We start from the raw sequence: 16,529 nt of genomic DNA on the forward strand, positions 1-16,529 counted from the left end.
AGATATATTCCAGATTTATTACAGCCGAACACATCTTGGAGTTTTAAAGAAACAGAGCAGGGCTACTAAATCTTTTTATGTGCATACCAATTCTTCTTGCCCTGTTTTGCCGCAGAAATGATCCAAATCATGTCAGTCCTGCATTTGTGACATACTATCGTGTAGATTAGAAGATTTAAAAAGCTATTAAAATTGTGTTTCTGACTTGGAACGTGATTTAATATTAGAAAAAGCAGCATTTAGGGTTGTACATAGAGCACATGAGGAAATTTGTGTATCGCAAAGCAAACATGAACTGTATAAACAGTTGAATATATTAAAACAATATATTATATACATATTATACATAAACATACATATCTACTTTGATTTTTGAAAGTTTATTTTGCACATTTCAACATAAAACAACAAAACACAGTGATTAACTTGCTCATAAGGCTTATCAAGAGAATGCTAAGTGTACAAAGCAGTAATCAAAGCTAAAGGTGGCTATTTTGAAGAATCTCAAATACAAAACATGTTTTGACTAATTTCACACTTTTTCGTTTACTTCATAATTCCATATGTGTTCATTCATAGTTTTGATGCCTTCAGCGAGAATCTACAATTGATAGTCTACAAACCTGTTCCATAAAGTTACTTAGTTGTACAATACTTAGGGAAATGTATCTGATAGAGAACATAACAATGTTAACCTGGTCTGTTTGCCTGCCATATAAACAGTGAAAGTGAGTGCAACCATATACATGCCTTAATTGTCAAATAAAATAAATTAACAAAAAGGCACTGTAAAGTTTCTGTCATTAAGGTGGGAGTGCACCTACTGTTCTAGTGGTCCCACAGGAATCAGCAGGGAAAGAAAAATAAGCAAAGCGATCGTCGCTATAAACTGGTTTGCATATGTTACACTTTTGGAGAAATGCAGTAAAACAGAAGCCTTTCTGTGTCAACACATTTATTGAAGTGATGCCACAAACAGGCAAAACATCATATTGAAGATTTTATTAATAAACAGCTTCTTGAAAATACAGGATTCCACAGACTGTGATTAGAAAATAATAGTACAATTACCAGTATTTGGTAACTGAAGTGACATGGACACTTTAAAAAAGCAGAATATCCCCTGGACCAACCCCAACACTCAAAAGTATCATGACAGACAACAGAGACAAATTCAAACTTGTGCGATAGGCACACATGCACATTCACGCAATCACTGTCAGGTCACATACACTGGCGAGTGCAAATTTGTTCTAGCACATGTATAAATTGAGTAGGTAGAATATGCACTGTGAAATCCCTTTCAGATTTAACTTAACATCGAATGGGGGCCAAGTAATACAAAGAGTACAGCGATTCCTATCCCAAGTTCTTACAATAGTACACAGGGGCAAACAAAGTCTGTCTAAAAGTAAATATTAAACAATGATAAGGATGGATTGTAGCAAAACAACACAGGCTGTGTGGACTAGATAATGGACTGTCACAAGGCGCTAGTCCCCCTCTACCCCATCGCGAATGGCAGCTTTTTCTTTACTTGATACAAAAATAAAACTGTGCTTCCCCAAAAACCCACCCTCGACACTCCTGTGTATAAAACTATCTAGAATCAGATAATACTCCCTATTGACACTTTCAGACAGGGACTATGCTGTTCCCAGCCAACTATCACTCCATAAGCTCCTTTCCCTTTACCTTATCTCCCCCTTCTCTGGACAAGACTTGAGCCAAGTCATCATTTGAGAAGCATTCAAGTGCAGCTCTGTGATTGACAGACAATGGAACCGACTAGACTGTCCACCTCAAAGCGCAAAAAACATGTTTATCTTTTACAATATTCAGATGAAAGCAACTCCTCACAGATAAGTGAATGATTTGAAACTGAGCCGGCTCTGTCCTTATCTGGCATTCCCAAAAGCACTGTGGCACCACAGACCAGAGAGTACAGAGAACTTTTTGAGGCAATGCAAATGGCCTTAAGATTAAATGAACAAATACTATTGTATCCTTTGTTTACATGCCACTGTTGACTGTATTGATTGATTTGGTCCCACTTTTCTTACCAGAAGTAACAATGACCCTGCTAAAAAAATAAGCTTGTCATGTACTCAATGGATAATTCCAGTTTCTGACATTTGGTGGTCAAAGTGACTGAGTATAAAGTACTAGTATAAATCTAACTTCATTGTTGTAATGAATGAAAGAGGAAACTGTGCATGTGGGTGACCGCAATGGAATCAAATCAATGTAGAACAGTGGACATCACAGACTAGTGAATGAAAGAATGCTGGTTGGTCAATAGGATTTTTTTTCTTCATGATTACTGAGCATATACCTCCTAATGATTTGAAAACAGTAGTCCTCTGTTTCTGTGACATAAGTCCAAGCACTTCCCTGATGTTTTCCTCAAATTTGCATTTCCTCTGTTCTATAATCTAATGATCATTTGAGCGCTGCTTATATGCTTTTGAGAGACCAGACCTTACTTGCTACAAGCCCCTAAGCTGGTCAGCTGCTCAGTCACAGGGTTCTGTCTTCTCTCATTTCTATCTCTTGCCCCTTTTGTTACCAGCAGGGGGCTTCTTCAGCTGGAGTAGGGGCGTTCCAGTGCCAAAGCCTACAGCAGGTTGGTTGGACACGCCAAAGGTCAGGCCGGCTGAGGGGTTGATGCCAGGGTTACTGAAGTTAAAGCCTGAGCTGCTGCTGCTACCAAAACCTAGAAAAGCGAGACAAAGCACACAGACGGTCAGACCAGAGAAAGAACATGGCATGGTTGAGAAAACAGAAGCAGTGGAAGAAATAAGGGATCAAAATAAAGGATGTTGATTTGAAATACAGATGTTAGTGTTCAGGTAGAACACCCCACAGCCTAAAATGTCAGAGTGCCAGCACACTTACTGTACATATAAAGGCTATGTACTGGATGGTGTTGAGGCCTATTCATCAATCAGAGCAACTACACATTCCTATTAAGTTCACAGTAACTTAACAACACGGATATAGGAGGTTTGTCCTACTGCATGCATATAATGCTGCTTTCAGTGCACATTCATTCTTCTGCAGACAAATATTAACAGCTCAGAGGATCATCACAATACAGGTTGCCGTACTGTTGTTTATTTGGTTGCTGTAATTTTCAGGGGCCAGGTGTGATTGTGTTATATACAGCATGTATGTACCTGCACTCAGACTGCCTCCTGTGGGCTTACTGGTGGAGGAGAAGGCAAAAGAAGACCCCCCAGTCCCCACCCCACCAAATCCTGGCCCACCACCAAAACCTGTGGGAGAAAGTGACATAGAAGTCAGACTGGGCTAAGCACAGAGCCTACACTAGGAAGGAACACAAGGAGCAGTGCCTCAGGAGTACGCACAGGCAAGCATTAGCAAACATATGCCACAACCTAATCCACAGAGCACAATGCACAGCTTAACTTCTGACTGAACACTGCAGAACAAAACAGGACTCACAGTACACTGCATAGCAATGCAAAAGCCGAAGGGAGAAAAATGACAAAGGTTTTACCAAACACACCAGCTACGACAGAACACAGCAAATTTGTGTGCGTTCAGACCACTTGTTCCCACACTGCTGGTAACGTTCGAGGATGACAAACTGATGTACAGTCATCAAACTTGCCACATGTCAAGGTAAATACAGTGACCTGTAGCAAGGGATTGCTAAGTTTTGGTGTGGTATGAACGCACATGACCTCTTGCACAAGGAAGAAGAGGGGAAAAAATAAACTTCAAAGCTCTGACAGCACCACTCTCAGCACATACACACCAGTTACTTCTCATACAAGAGAACTGAACTACCTAAAAAAGGCTGCTTGGCATGAAAGACTAGATGGCATTAGGGAAATGGTAAACTATGCAGGGGAAGGGAAAATAACAGGGAATATTTATCTTAAACAGGCAGAGGGTAATACCTCCAAGGGTAGAAGAGCCCAAGCTAGTGCCCACTGCCGAGGCAAAGGGGTTTCCAAACCCTGCCCCCAAGGGTGCCTGGGTCCCTAAGGCACAGAGAGAGAGAGCATATGCCTTACTCTTCTGAATGTGGTGTTTTATAGGTAAAAAGGACACTACATGCCATTTGCACTACTGTAATATTGATGGAAACCGAATCTAAATGAGAAAATGCAAATAATTTTTTTTTTCCACTGTAGTTTTACAAAATGTATGCAAATGGTTAAAAATATCTTAATAGTGCTTTGGAGAAACATTAAATGATTAGAGTGGCTAAGTAATTATTCTATACAGTCTCACATAATGCTTTGGAAATATAAATAGAACTGCATGTAAGCAATGTACTATGCTTTTATAACTGCAGAATGGAAATATATGTACTTTTGAAATGTCAGAAAAGTTGTCAACAATAATATTCTAGCAAATCATTAGCAGTTACCGTTATCCACGAACTGGAAATAAAAAAAAAATACTGCTAGTTCTTTCACTCAGAAACTTGTCTTTTTTTCCTCTATGTATTGTTTTCTTCTACGAAATAAAATTTTGCGTCCAATTAGTCTGTATTGCTAAAACGTCAGTCAAAAAGAAACAAGGACAAACGTTTCTTTGTTTAAAAACTGATTTATTGTCAATTTAATATGCAATTCCACTTACATAAAACACAAACAAACAGTTTAGAACAGAATTGGCTGTTAATTACTAACTGCTACTGCATTTGACAAGTTTCCAAATTTTCAAGATTTCTGAGAGTGAATGAACTAGCACACGCTAAAAAAATGCATCACACAATTATTGAATATAGCTTAAAAGGCACACCATATTATATATTAAATATACTGTATCAACAGGCATTGGATATATAAGTTTAAACACACTCTGTTACAAGTAAAAGCACTCGAGATTTAGATAAGAAATGTGAAATTGGCATTAATGGCTGCCTTTCAGTGTAAACTGATGAAAATAAAGGAAAATCAAGTGATATGGTACAGTTTGCCTGTGGAAGTCATTGTGGTCAAGTTTGGTGCATCTTTCCAAGAGGAAATGAATGACCTTTGTGGTTCATGTTTGTTTTAACACCAGTGTATTCGTCGACATAAAAACAGCTATTCTCTTGGTGGTTAAATCTACACATAATTATGGGCTACAAACTCTTTATTGGATCAAGTCTGACTTCTAAGAGATCCTTTAGGTTTAAGAAAGCAAATTATGCTTGTTCCAAAACACAACTTGCAATAGCACTATCTCATGAAAGCCAAACAGAAAACCAATTACAAAAAGGGTGTAACTAAAGTATATGATAAAGGATTAAAAGGAAATGTTTCAGAGAGAATAGGAACATTCAAAACAGTCTGTAACAGCCAATCGCTCAAAATACCAGACTCAGATTTTCAACTACGAGGCCAATTTTTGTGTAGTTTTGTGCAAAAGTTCAACACAAAGAACATCTGAAATTCTAAATGTACAATTCAGAATCATTATTGAGTTTCTGAATGGATCCAGTCGAGCTGAGCCTTGTAGGCAAACTTTGGAGCTGGTAGTGTGCCTACCATTAAAAATAATAATAATAAAAAAAAAATCACATTTTAATTCCTTCACTTGTTCACAAAAAGAAGAGGTAATTGGGATCACTTTTGCTGTTCTAATAGCATTAAAGGAAATACAACATCTGCATACATATTACTGATAAATAGTGAGAAAATACCTAACATGAGCCCTTTTCAGACATGGGATATCTAACAATCCTGCTGTCGATCTGTTAAAGTACAAGGGTTCTGTCTTGTTAATGTTCCTCGTATTCAAACGTACCCAAGACAGTTACGAAGCTAGCCACAACTGATATTTACACTAACGAATGTATAATGCATGAGGTTATATTTACGACTACACGTAACAGCATCCTATGTCGGTACATCCTGATCTGCATGTGCCTATCCACGAATGCGACTGCATGCAGTTGAGACTTGTACCATGTTGAATGGGGTTTGTGTCACGACTTTTACTCAGAAGTGACCAGAGTGCTCATTTAGACAGGAAGCCGAGATGTTCAGATGCCATCAGATTAATGGAAAGGAGGGCATGTCTGAAAAGGGCTATAGAGTAATATGGTGGCATAATATCCAGTGTCACTTTCAAAGTCCTAACAGCTTTGATGGACCAACAACTACCACATCATTTAATGGTCATTATTGTGTCATGTATGCCTTCAGCTATGTGGAAGACAATATGGTAAAGTGTAATCAAAGCTACACAAAAGTCAAAATCTGGACAACTTGGGAATCCTTCAAACAAACATCTGGCTCAATCCAAAACTGTGTGTAAATACTACAAAAGTTTAGTGTTGTCTATCACAGGACTGGAATGTCCAAAGCAGCAGTTTCTCTTAACACACAGCGGTTTCACCAAGAAAGAATCAATTAGGTTGGGTTCACCAAGCACCACTGTAACCAGCAGCTATTTACAAACAAGTGTTGCCAGTTGACTTGGATAATTACCAATTTTTGTATCGCAACACTTTAAACCTTATTCTGAGTGCCAATATGGCTCAGCTCTCATAAATACATCAAGCAACAGTGTAGCCTTAGATCATAAAATGGTGGGGAAAAAAACCCACACAATCAAGAGATGTGGACACACATTGTGACCAAACTGACATGTCTATTTCATTTGGCACCAATGTATCTTACTGGTACTTACACACCAGTGTGAGCAGCAAAAAACATTCTCCTATTCTGAACTACCAAACAAATTGACCTCAACGATCTAACATGTCAAACCAACAAGAAAGTAGACTTTCTACACAAGTGTTTCTTGGCCAAAGTCCATACAAAGTACCATCACCTTGGAAAAATACCTGAAATTACAACTTTTGTACAGCACTTTTACTCTACATTTTCATTTAACTGAACTGAATGTGAAGTGATCCAGCCCTGTTACGCTGACAGTAGCCCTTAGGTGAAATAGCTTTCATCAAGCAACAGTGGTATGGCCTCATTACAACCAAACCAACCAAATGCATTTAAGTATTGAACAGTGAGATAATGTACTCCATTTTTGTCATGGTTGACAGCCCATTGTGTAAATGAACTTTCTACATAAATGGTTACCTTCTTTGATCAACAACACTTGTATATTGTGTAGAAACACATCACCTAAATAAACACTGCTTTATTTGGGCTAGTAATAAGTGAACAGGGCTATTTTACAAGGTCATCTCTTCCACTTCAAAGCCAAGCAAGTACAGCAATTAAAAGACAAATTCTCAGTTTAAATTTACAGTTCAGGTATTTAAATACTTTATTTTTTAGTCCTGAGTTTTTTGGCACTGTTCACGTAATGTCCTAAGAGGCACAGATCTGAATCTTGCAGAGCCTACACAATCAACCACCACATTGTAATGGTAAAGATTACATGGGTTAAACAAGAATCTAGCAGAAGTAAGGGCCGGCCAGCTGCATGGTCAGTATTGTACAGTGTACAAAAGACATGAGAACACCTCTGTGCAAAATGACCTAAATATCAAATGATTCAACATTGTATCAGCTGACAATAATTGCATCACTTCTACGTTGGAACAGTCAGGTATTTGCATACAAGTTTAATAAAAAAAAACAATCAGTTTTGATTTTCAATATTAAAAATGGAGGCCCTTCCTTAGCAATTCAGTGCAGAAAAAGTCATGTAGACTTTTCATTGTAAAGATGCAAATGTTTTTGTTTTTGCAATACTTTACGAGTCCATCTTTATTTTTGATAACACAATCACTCCTCCTCGGTATGGAGAATATCACATTTCTGGAGAGATGTTCCATCATTCTTCAGAAAACTTTTTTTTTTTTTAAACGTTTGCTCTTTGCCGGAGGGGTTGTGTTGTGTCTCACTGTCAGGACTATGCATTCACTGTAGCAGAACCGGCTAGGTATACACCAAATATAGTGGACCTCATTTGTGTCAAACAAACTCACCTTCATCTCAACCAATCAAAAAATGTGCTGTCAAATATTTATCAGGCTTCTTTTCGTGTTCTGTAGCAGTTTCATCTTGTAGTGCTTTTTGGAAATCACAGGTTCACTCAATTCTGTTTCAGTGATGACAGGTTTTGCAGAGTACTCACAAGTATACAGTTTTTTGTGTTGAATTTCTACTCTGAGGCTTGTATTTTTCAGTTTATCTAAGAAAATATTTTGGATTGTTCATAAGAGGAAATGCTCTACTTGTCAGCTTAGAAATAATGCAATTATTGAGAGGTTATGTGGTATTGAATCATTTGACATTTAACTGATGTTGCTCAGAAATGCACTCACTTCTGTTGCATACTGAATATGTTGTGATACCGGCCACCCACTAATATGCCATTCCCAGTATGGACTAAGTTAAGCACTTAAAAAAAATAAAATAGAAATAAATAGGTAAATAAATACGACATTTGATTATGCTTAGTCTGTCAAAGAACTGAGTCACTAAATAGAGAAAAGCCACTATTTGGCAATAGAGATGGGAATTTTGATAACACAATTACTGACATTAAAAAAGTAATTATGTAACCTAGTACCCAATTGTGGGTTAACAGATGTGCAAAGTTAAGAGTCAAATGATTTGTGTGTAAAAACGGCATAATGCAGCCTTGATAAAACAGTTGTGCGCCCATAGCACAGATTGTTATAAACAATCAGAAATTGATTTGGCTTCATATGAAACAAAAAAAAAGGAAAGCAACACAAACATTTTTTTAAGCAGGCACCAAGGTGGTGTGCACTTTTAAACACACAAGCGCATCGTACCTATTGTGGCAACAGGGGTTATTTGTGAACTACTTCTTTCTGTAAATTGTGGCTAAGCAATGGATTAGTAAAATTGACCCAATAGGCCCATTTGGCACATGTTCAAACAGGTTAGTGATTACTCAATAGCTTCAGTTCACCCTGCTAAGTGATCAAAGGTATGTGAACCTTTAAATATAATTACACTGAAGAATAAGCCACACTCTGTAACATTTGGTGGGCAGATCCGATAACAGTCTAAGCACATCTGATGATCTATGTGAAAGGGAAGCAGCAAAAATTTGCAAATGAAAGCAGACTTAAGCTCATGTTTCTTTAACTTGCCAAGTAGGAGTTTTTCAACCTTGCTGCCTTTACAGCCAAGTTCAATGAAAATATTGCTTTCAAACTTCTGAATTAAGTCTTTACTACACCTTATATAACTTTACAAAAAAACAAAAACCTACACACACACAGCAGAAACATGCTCATATATATAGTAGCTTAGTTTGTTCATTGTATGTAGGTGCCCTGATGTACCAGTAAAATGGCCTACAAACCAAAGCCTACAAAAATGGCTGAAACTTTAACACCTCCGAGATGTGGCAACAACCATAGTAGACACTATTCTTAAAGTTGCTTTAGTTGTAAAATGTTTAATATAACTGAATTAATGCGCCCTTTAGAGCTCAAACATTAGTGTGTCAGGCTAACTGAAATGTTTTGGGCTATCATCAAGTCCTACAGAATTTGTCAAAATACCACTGACACCAATCTCTGAGTGGATAATAAAAACATTAGTCTTCATCTATCTCCTCATGGTGGACAATACTACTGTGAGGAATAATGTTTATTAATAATTTAATTTTTACTACAAGAAAAGAGAAAGAGTTTCATGACTATAACTTACATTCTGTACTAACTGAACAGGACTGGCTTTTTTGATGCAAGCCTTTCAGTATTTAGAACACACACTTTCACTAAAATGTGGGTCTTTGCCTAAATTAGGCTTCCAATTGTTAAAACCTTGACCAAGAGAAGCTACGTGCTTCAAAGGACAATGGAGATGCTATCTTCATCTAAATTCAGTTATGAGAACATGTTTCACACTTCTCTCTTTTTAGTGAATAAGCTGACACTATTTGGTGTCTGATTAACTGGAGCGTCCCTACATGGAGGAGACCTCTTGACAGTTGGACCGAAGAAAGTATTAGGTTTGTTAAAATTAATCTATTCTTTACACGCTAACTGATCACTTAGACCTAATCTTACAAAAAACTACAGATGCACCATATCTGGACTAATCATTCAGAGAATAAGCTTGCAAACTATGTCTAAGTTACACAGCAAATGTCTAATGATCCTAATTCCATTAGTAACATCCTTCATTAGGCTCATTTTATGCATCATTGGAATAAAACAGAGTCCTAACTCAAATGAAATGTACAGGCTTTAATCATAACCTCAAGACTCAAAATGCAACAGCTCAACTTTCTCTAACACTATTTAATTTCTCCTATGATGTCAACCGTATAGCTGCTCTCATACCCCACTGGAGAGAGCACAGAGAGAAAGAGAGAAATTGGTGAAAGGATTTGTCTTAGGTTCAGGCTTGGCATCAACACTGCCATAGTTTTGGTTCCAATTTGCACTGGAGCCATCTTAAAAATGTCCTCACTCTAGTACTGTAAGGCGCATAAATGTCTCTAATCCCTGGACTGAGAGTCACAGACAAGATGGTAAGGCAACACAAAGGTTTCCCATCAGAGTTAAGCAACATATTTCTCTTATCTCTCCCTTTCTCCCTCCTGGCCTACCACCAGCTAAGGCTGTTAGCTGTTGATTATTTATAATCATCCTCCCTGTCACCTCTTGAACTTTTTCCGACCCTTCATTTTTAAAGCAAGCTAGTCCCTGTCATTTCCACAACTTCCTTTTTTTAATTTCTTCTCTCCCTCCTTTATTCTCTTAAACAAGGTGAGGAGAAGGAGGAGAACTTTCTAAAACTTGTAGGCAGTCAGACCTGGAGTTGGCTGCTGTTGCTGGGTCAACGTGGCTGCCATGGCAACAGCTGCAGCATTGGGCACACTGGAGAATGGGGCGGGCCCCGTTGTGACTCGCGACGCACTCTGCCATTTCCTGTTAGATGCCCGTTTGGACTCAAAGACATCAGTGGAGTCTTCCAGGAAGGCTCTGCGGTAGGAAAGGTACTGGTGCTTCAAAATCTATTACACAAGATATTAACACAAAAAAACAAACAAATTTAATTAACATGCCGTTGACACATAAAACAACAGTCCAATATCATTAGTGTCATTTCCAAAATATGGGCACAATTTACACAAAAAATTTTTGAAAAACAATAAAAACTTATGCCATCACAAAACTCTACATTAATTTGATAAGTGTCTTATCGCCCAGCCCTGGAGTTCTTTTTTTCAATATTTCAAACAATGCAATGTTAATGAGAATACGTTACCATTTTCAGACAAAGCTGAAGAAAACAAACAAAAAAACCCACTGACCTTTACATTTTCATGGACAGACTGGAGCTGGGCAGCCTGTGCAACAAATGTTTGGTACAACTTCTGCATGGCCAATGTCAAATCTGAAAACAAAAGCAGCAATATTGCAGTCAGTATGTATATCTGGCATATGTTGATTTAAAAAAAAAAAACAAAAAGAAAGAAAAAAGTGTAAGACTGACAAATGACAAAACCGGCACATAACCTGATGCATGTTTTCAGTATTTAATTAGTGCTTGTCTTGGCTCTTAAACAGATATGTAGCATGTTTCTAACTGTGAGGCTTCACATTGCAGTTATCAGCTTTTATGTTAATGTAAGATATAGTGATTAATGCCGATTAAAACCTGAACATGACCAGAGCTGTGTTTAAAGTCAGACAAATGTCTTCTTACCCTGAGGAGTGATGTGGGAGCCACTGCTCTGCGTTGTCAGATGATTTTCAAGTTCTTCTATCTGCTGCCGATATTGCTGCAATTGCACCTCAAACTGCTCTACCAGGCTACGGAAATAACTAAACACAGAAAAAGTACATATATTTTAATATTTGTTCAATCCATGAAGCCCTCAAAGCAGATACATGAAAAATAACTACGGGATGGGTGAGGTCGCAGGCAGTTAACAGGCCAAGAAGGCTGGTATTTATTGTTGTCTCAGAATGAACAAACTCAACAAATAAAGCAACTTTCAAACAAACAGATTCAGAAATCTTGTAGTATTAAACAGAGGCTAAGATAAGTTGAGCAATCTTGTTGCATTAGTGCACATCTGCCTTTGATTTACTTAAGGTTGACCAAGCAACACTTTACTTACTCTGATGGAGCTGTGTTCTCATGCTGAAGTCCAGGAGGTGTCTTCTGTGTACGCAGTGCAATGTCAGCATTTTTCAGCTCCTTAAGCAGAAGGGAAAGAGAAAAGTCAAATATTGACAGACTTTATTTTATATCTAAAGGATTATTTTTCACATTTTCAGTTCATGAGATCTGCGTCACAAAAACAGCTACACACTTCATAATTAAACTTGGAGTATTGGGCGTTCATAAGCAAATGACTGTCAGTTACATTCAAGCCTCTGCCAAAGTCACACAACGCTGATTAAACCTCTGAGCACCACATGAGCCTGTCTGTGTACTTCACAGTATATCGAAGTTTAAATCTGGTTTCCATGGTTACATTTCCATAGCTACCACTCGCTACTGCAACTAGTAGCATTACAGTGCTGATTGCAGAGGAATTCTATATACATGCAATGTATGTACATCTTGTCAAATGTGGTCCGTTTGTTTTGGTGAAAAATGACGAGGCCAAAAGTGCCCTGCGATGTGCAGTCATAACTTGCTGATCACAATATGGATAATAGATTTGTGGCTATATAAAATGTGTGCATCAAGAAAAATTAGGACTGAAGAACCTGAGCTAACATAGCTTCTAACACTTTGGCTTGATTGCAGGTGTACTGCTTTTACCTGTGCCGTCTCCAACTTCAGTTTGTCAATAGCCAGAGCTTGGCGCTGCAGACCACTGGCACTGACAGAGAGAAGCTGTTTGAGGTTCTTGATGTCATCTTGGACTTTAGAAATGGCCTTTGATGACATCCTGCTTATGTCCTCCTGAACTTGCTTCTGCTCTTTCACAAATTTTCTGCAAAAGAAGGTAGCAATAAGTTTAAGGATGGAAATCATTTAAAGGTTTGGTAATATAGTAAGTGCTTTTCAGAGCACATCAAATCTGTTTGGAGTATACTGCTACATTTCATGCAATAATCCAGTAATATTGTGCACATGTACAACAATACTTACTGAAAATTCTCAACATCCTGACAAATAACAGGGGGGAGGTTCTCATCTTTTAAAGCTTTACTGTCCCTGGAGGAGAAAAAAAGAGGATGTCGTTGATTAATACCACAAAATGAATGCTTGATTGACCAAGTATACACCAACAGGATAGGAAACGGGTGTAAACATGACTTCACACTTTTTTGTATTATAGCATTGACAGTTATTCTACCATTTCCATTTAGTAAAGGATCATGCATATATTGGTCAGCAGGTCATACTGTGCATTGGCTCCAGATGATGTGTCGCTCTTATTCTCAGAAGATGTACTGAAGTCGACTCCACCCAAGCCAATACTTGGGGCAGGGGCTGCTGCTGCTGCTGCTGCTGTGGACGTTGCCAACAGGGAACCTAACGTTAATCCGCCCCCTCCTCCAAGAGTGGTTTGACCCAAACCTGCAAAACCAAGCAAGCATACAGGTTAGAATGCTGCACACCACTGCTAAAATTAGCAGCTAATTCTACAACAGCCCTCAGTAAATATAATGTCTGCTATTTAACGGACAAAGCAACTTTGCTTTGTCATTTTCTAAAAATCCTTAATCATCAATATTTATTCCATGCTAGTGAGGACTTGTCATAGACTATCTTTTCAATAAATTCTTGCTTATACATAAATTGTATTACACCATCTTGCCATTGAGCACACAGCACTGTGTCTGCGTACCATCCTGTGAAAACCACTTATGTGTGAGCAGTCTTCGGCTGGCAGCATCTCACCTGTAGACACAGTGTTAGAGAAGAGGCCCCCACCCAGTGATGGGCCTGCTGCAGCTGCTGTAGTGGTGGTTGTGCCACCTAGACCAAGCGTGAAAGCCCGCGGCTGCAGGCTGCTGGGGAGCTGTAGATGTCAGGACAGAGCCAAATGTTAAACCTGCCCCAGCAGGGACTGTCGAGGACGTGGTAGTGGTGGTGAGGGAGAAAGGTGTTGCTGAGGCGGTGGGCTTGTTGAAAGCCAAGCTAAAGCCAGTAGTAGCTGTGGTAGCTGGGGCACCTTAGAGAAAGTATATGTTCAAACAAAGAGTTATTAGCCATTTCCAATATTCTTCCAAAATCTTACTGAAAAAACATTCTAGACACAGAAGCATACCTAACGTAAGGCCAGTAGTGGGTGCAGCAGCACCTGAAAGAGAATCACATCCCAACATAAGACATGGTGTATGGCTGCAGCTGACAGACATGTTAATTACAAACAAATATATTTAACTGCTTGTCAGTGACTTTGTTTTGTATGAGTGTGACTTTATTACTTGAGGCAGGTGTATTGAAAGAGAATCCTCCAGGAGGTTTCTGACCAAAAAGACTACCTCCTAGGCCAAGAGCTGGGGTGGTGCTGGTGGTGGAAGCAGAGGCTGCTGCTGGTGTACCCAGAGCAGTCCCGAAAGAGAAGCCAGCGGTACTGGCAGCAGGCGCGCTATGGAAGAAAAAGGCCATAACTCCAGTAACATACTCACAGTCCCATCAATGATACAAGTTATGTGACAAACTAAGGAAGGGGGAAAAATTTGTTGTTGGCACAATAATGCAGACTAACAGTTTTCTGTCTGCTTCCTTTAACTACAATAGCTTCCTTAAACTAAAATATGAATATAAAATGTGACCAAAGTAATTTACAAACAGATGAAAACTCAAATTAAGTTAAAAATTTGTCATAATTATTTATTTTCAGATGACAAATCTGCATACTTTTCCTTCCCATTCACATTGTAACTGTTACGAATACCCCAAGCACTACAGATCACCATGACAACATTTAGCTTACAAGACTTAAGTCTGGTGGATCAAAGTTAAAATTATAACAATATGCACTTCCTTCTGCTAAGAAGACGGCACACCGAATGTGACTCTAGTTATCAGGACAAGCCATACTGTGCATACATTGTGACTTGACCTCCAGTGATGTAGGAGACATCTTATATGAAGTAATTCAAGTTTTGCTATGGTTGAAAGGCAAATATATTGGCAGTCGTAAATTCTGGATTTTTTTTTAAATCGAGGGGGTGTAGATATGAGTTCAAGTTTCTGATTAGGTGATTATTAAATTACAATTTTACACCTGACACATCATTTTATTTTTTATCTTTTAACATGCCTGAAGACGTTTTTAAGGAACACTCTACTATCTCTACTTAGTAACCTTCTTAACAGTTCACTACAACGTACAGAAAGTGTGGTCCTGTTGTGAAGTCATCTAAGTTTTGGTGCCTGCTAACGCCTGGCTATGCTAACGTTAGCTAAGTCAGCTATTTGAAATGTGTCATTACCTGCTTGCGGCACCAAAGGCAAATCCTCCACCCGTGTTGGTGGACCCAAGTGTCCCCGATCCAAAGTTAAAGCCAGACATTTTCGCTTAAAAGGCAAACATTTACCGTCAACTAGAGAACAACCAACCCAGCATCACCGCAAACACAACAGTTAGCTTGAACGCCCGCGTGAGGGCCAAATCCGTTTTTCTGTCGTTATTCACAACATACTCAGACAAACACGGAAACTCTTCCAAATAAATCCAAAACTTCCCAACTACAAGCTGTAACGATTTAGCAGATTAAACTTCTGTTTTTACACATTTAAACCTATTAAAATCGCAGGAAGGAATCTCGCATGGTGTTACTTTTCTTATTCCCCGCCTGGTATTTCCTGGATGCTAGTGCATTTCGGGTAATCTTTAATTAATCGACTCAATTTCCCGTCGTCCTGCGCAGTTTTTGGGTCGCGTGATGCTTCACGCATGCGCACGGCACCCACTTTGGGGCTGACGGCGGACGTTTTCACAATCGGCCATTTCGACAAAAGACCACGAATTGAATCCGGCCTTGATTTCTAAATAAATGACACAGTCCATACTGTTACACTACTGATGAATAGGTCAGGCAATGCTACTGTATTTGCATAAAGAAACACAAACGAAACACTGTCTAAACAATTCTAAATTCTTTATCATTTTTTGCAAACTTGCATTCATTTTAACACACGGATGATCAACATGAGTAAGATCTCCAAGGCCGTGTACCCTTAGGAGGCCTAAGGTCCACAGGATAACTGTGTCATGACTAGTTTATGATAATTTAATTACTGTCCAAAAATTTCCAAAACATTCCCACACACTGTCCAACTTGCAAAAATACATTTACTCTCAATGTTTCAATGCTAGACCCTCTTCATTTACCAGTGTGACCTGATGGTTGTGCTCTCTTATCTATTTGCATTAATTCTACAGGGATTCTAAAGGCTAAGATTCTGACTGTATTGACATATTGTCTTAGGCAGACCCTGAGTAAATTAATTATTATGTACCCTTCCCCTTTTCCATGTTTAATGCTATCTGTTTAATTTGTGTATTCTGGGGGAATTTCTTTATTGAAATTGTAGGTTTATCTACACAAGGCAACTGTAAATCTTTTTTTTTCTTTTAAAAATGCAGTTTTAGCCCTTGGTAAGTTTAAACAT

The 16,529-nt window shown here is 38.6% G+C and overlaps 1 protein-coding gene across 1 annotated transcript; it reads right to left on the reverse strand.

Annotated features, from left to right (window-relative positions):
• Positions 1 to 987: 987 nt before the first annotated feature.
• nup58 (nucleoporin 58) lies at positions 988 to 15,727 on the reverse strand. The gene is given in 14 exon segments (XM_023272070.3): positions 988 to 2,716; positions 3,180 to 3,278; positions 10,746 to 10,947; positions 11,248 to 11,330; positions 11,643 to 11,761; positions 12,061 to 12,140; positions 12,714 to 12,888; positions 13,047 to 13,112; positions 13,304 to 13,478; positions 13,803 to 13,900; positions 13,902 to 14,076; positions 14,173 to 14,205; positions 14,333 to 14,496; positions 15,347 to 15,727. Coding segments are annotated over 14 exon segments (1,719 nt in total). The 5' UTR covers positions 15,427 to 15,727; the 3' UTR covers positions 988 to 2,546.
• Positions 15,728 to 16,529: the final 802 nt, after the last annotated feature.

This window comes from Amphiprion ocellaris, chromosome 22 (genome assembly GCF_022539595.1).
Source record: "Amphiprion ocellaris isolate individual 3 ecotype Okinawa chromosome 22, ASM2253959v1, whole genome shotgun sequence".
In the NCBI taxonomy this organism is placed as follows: Eukaryota; Metazoa; Chordata; class Actinopteri; family Pomacentridae; genus Amphiprion; species Amphiprion ocellaris.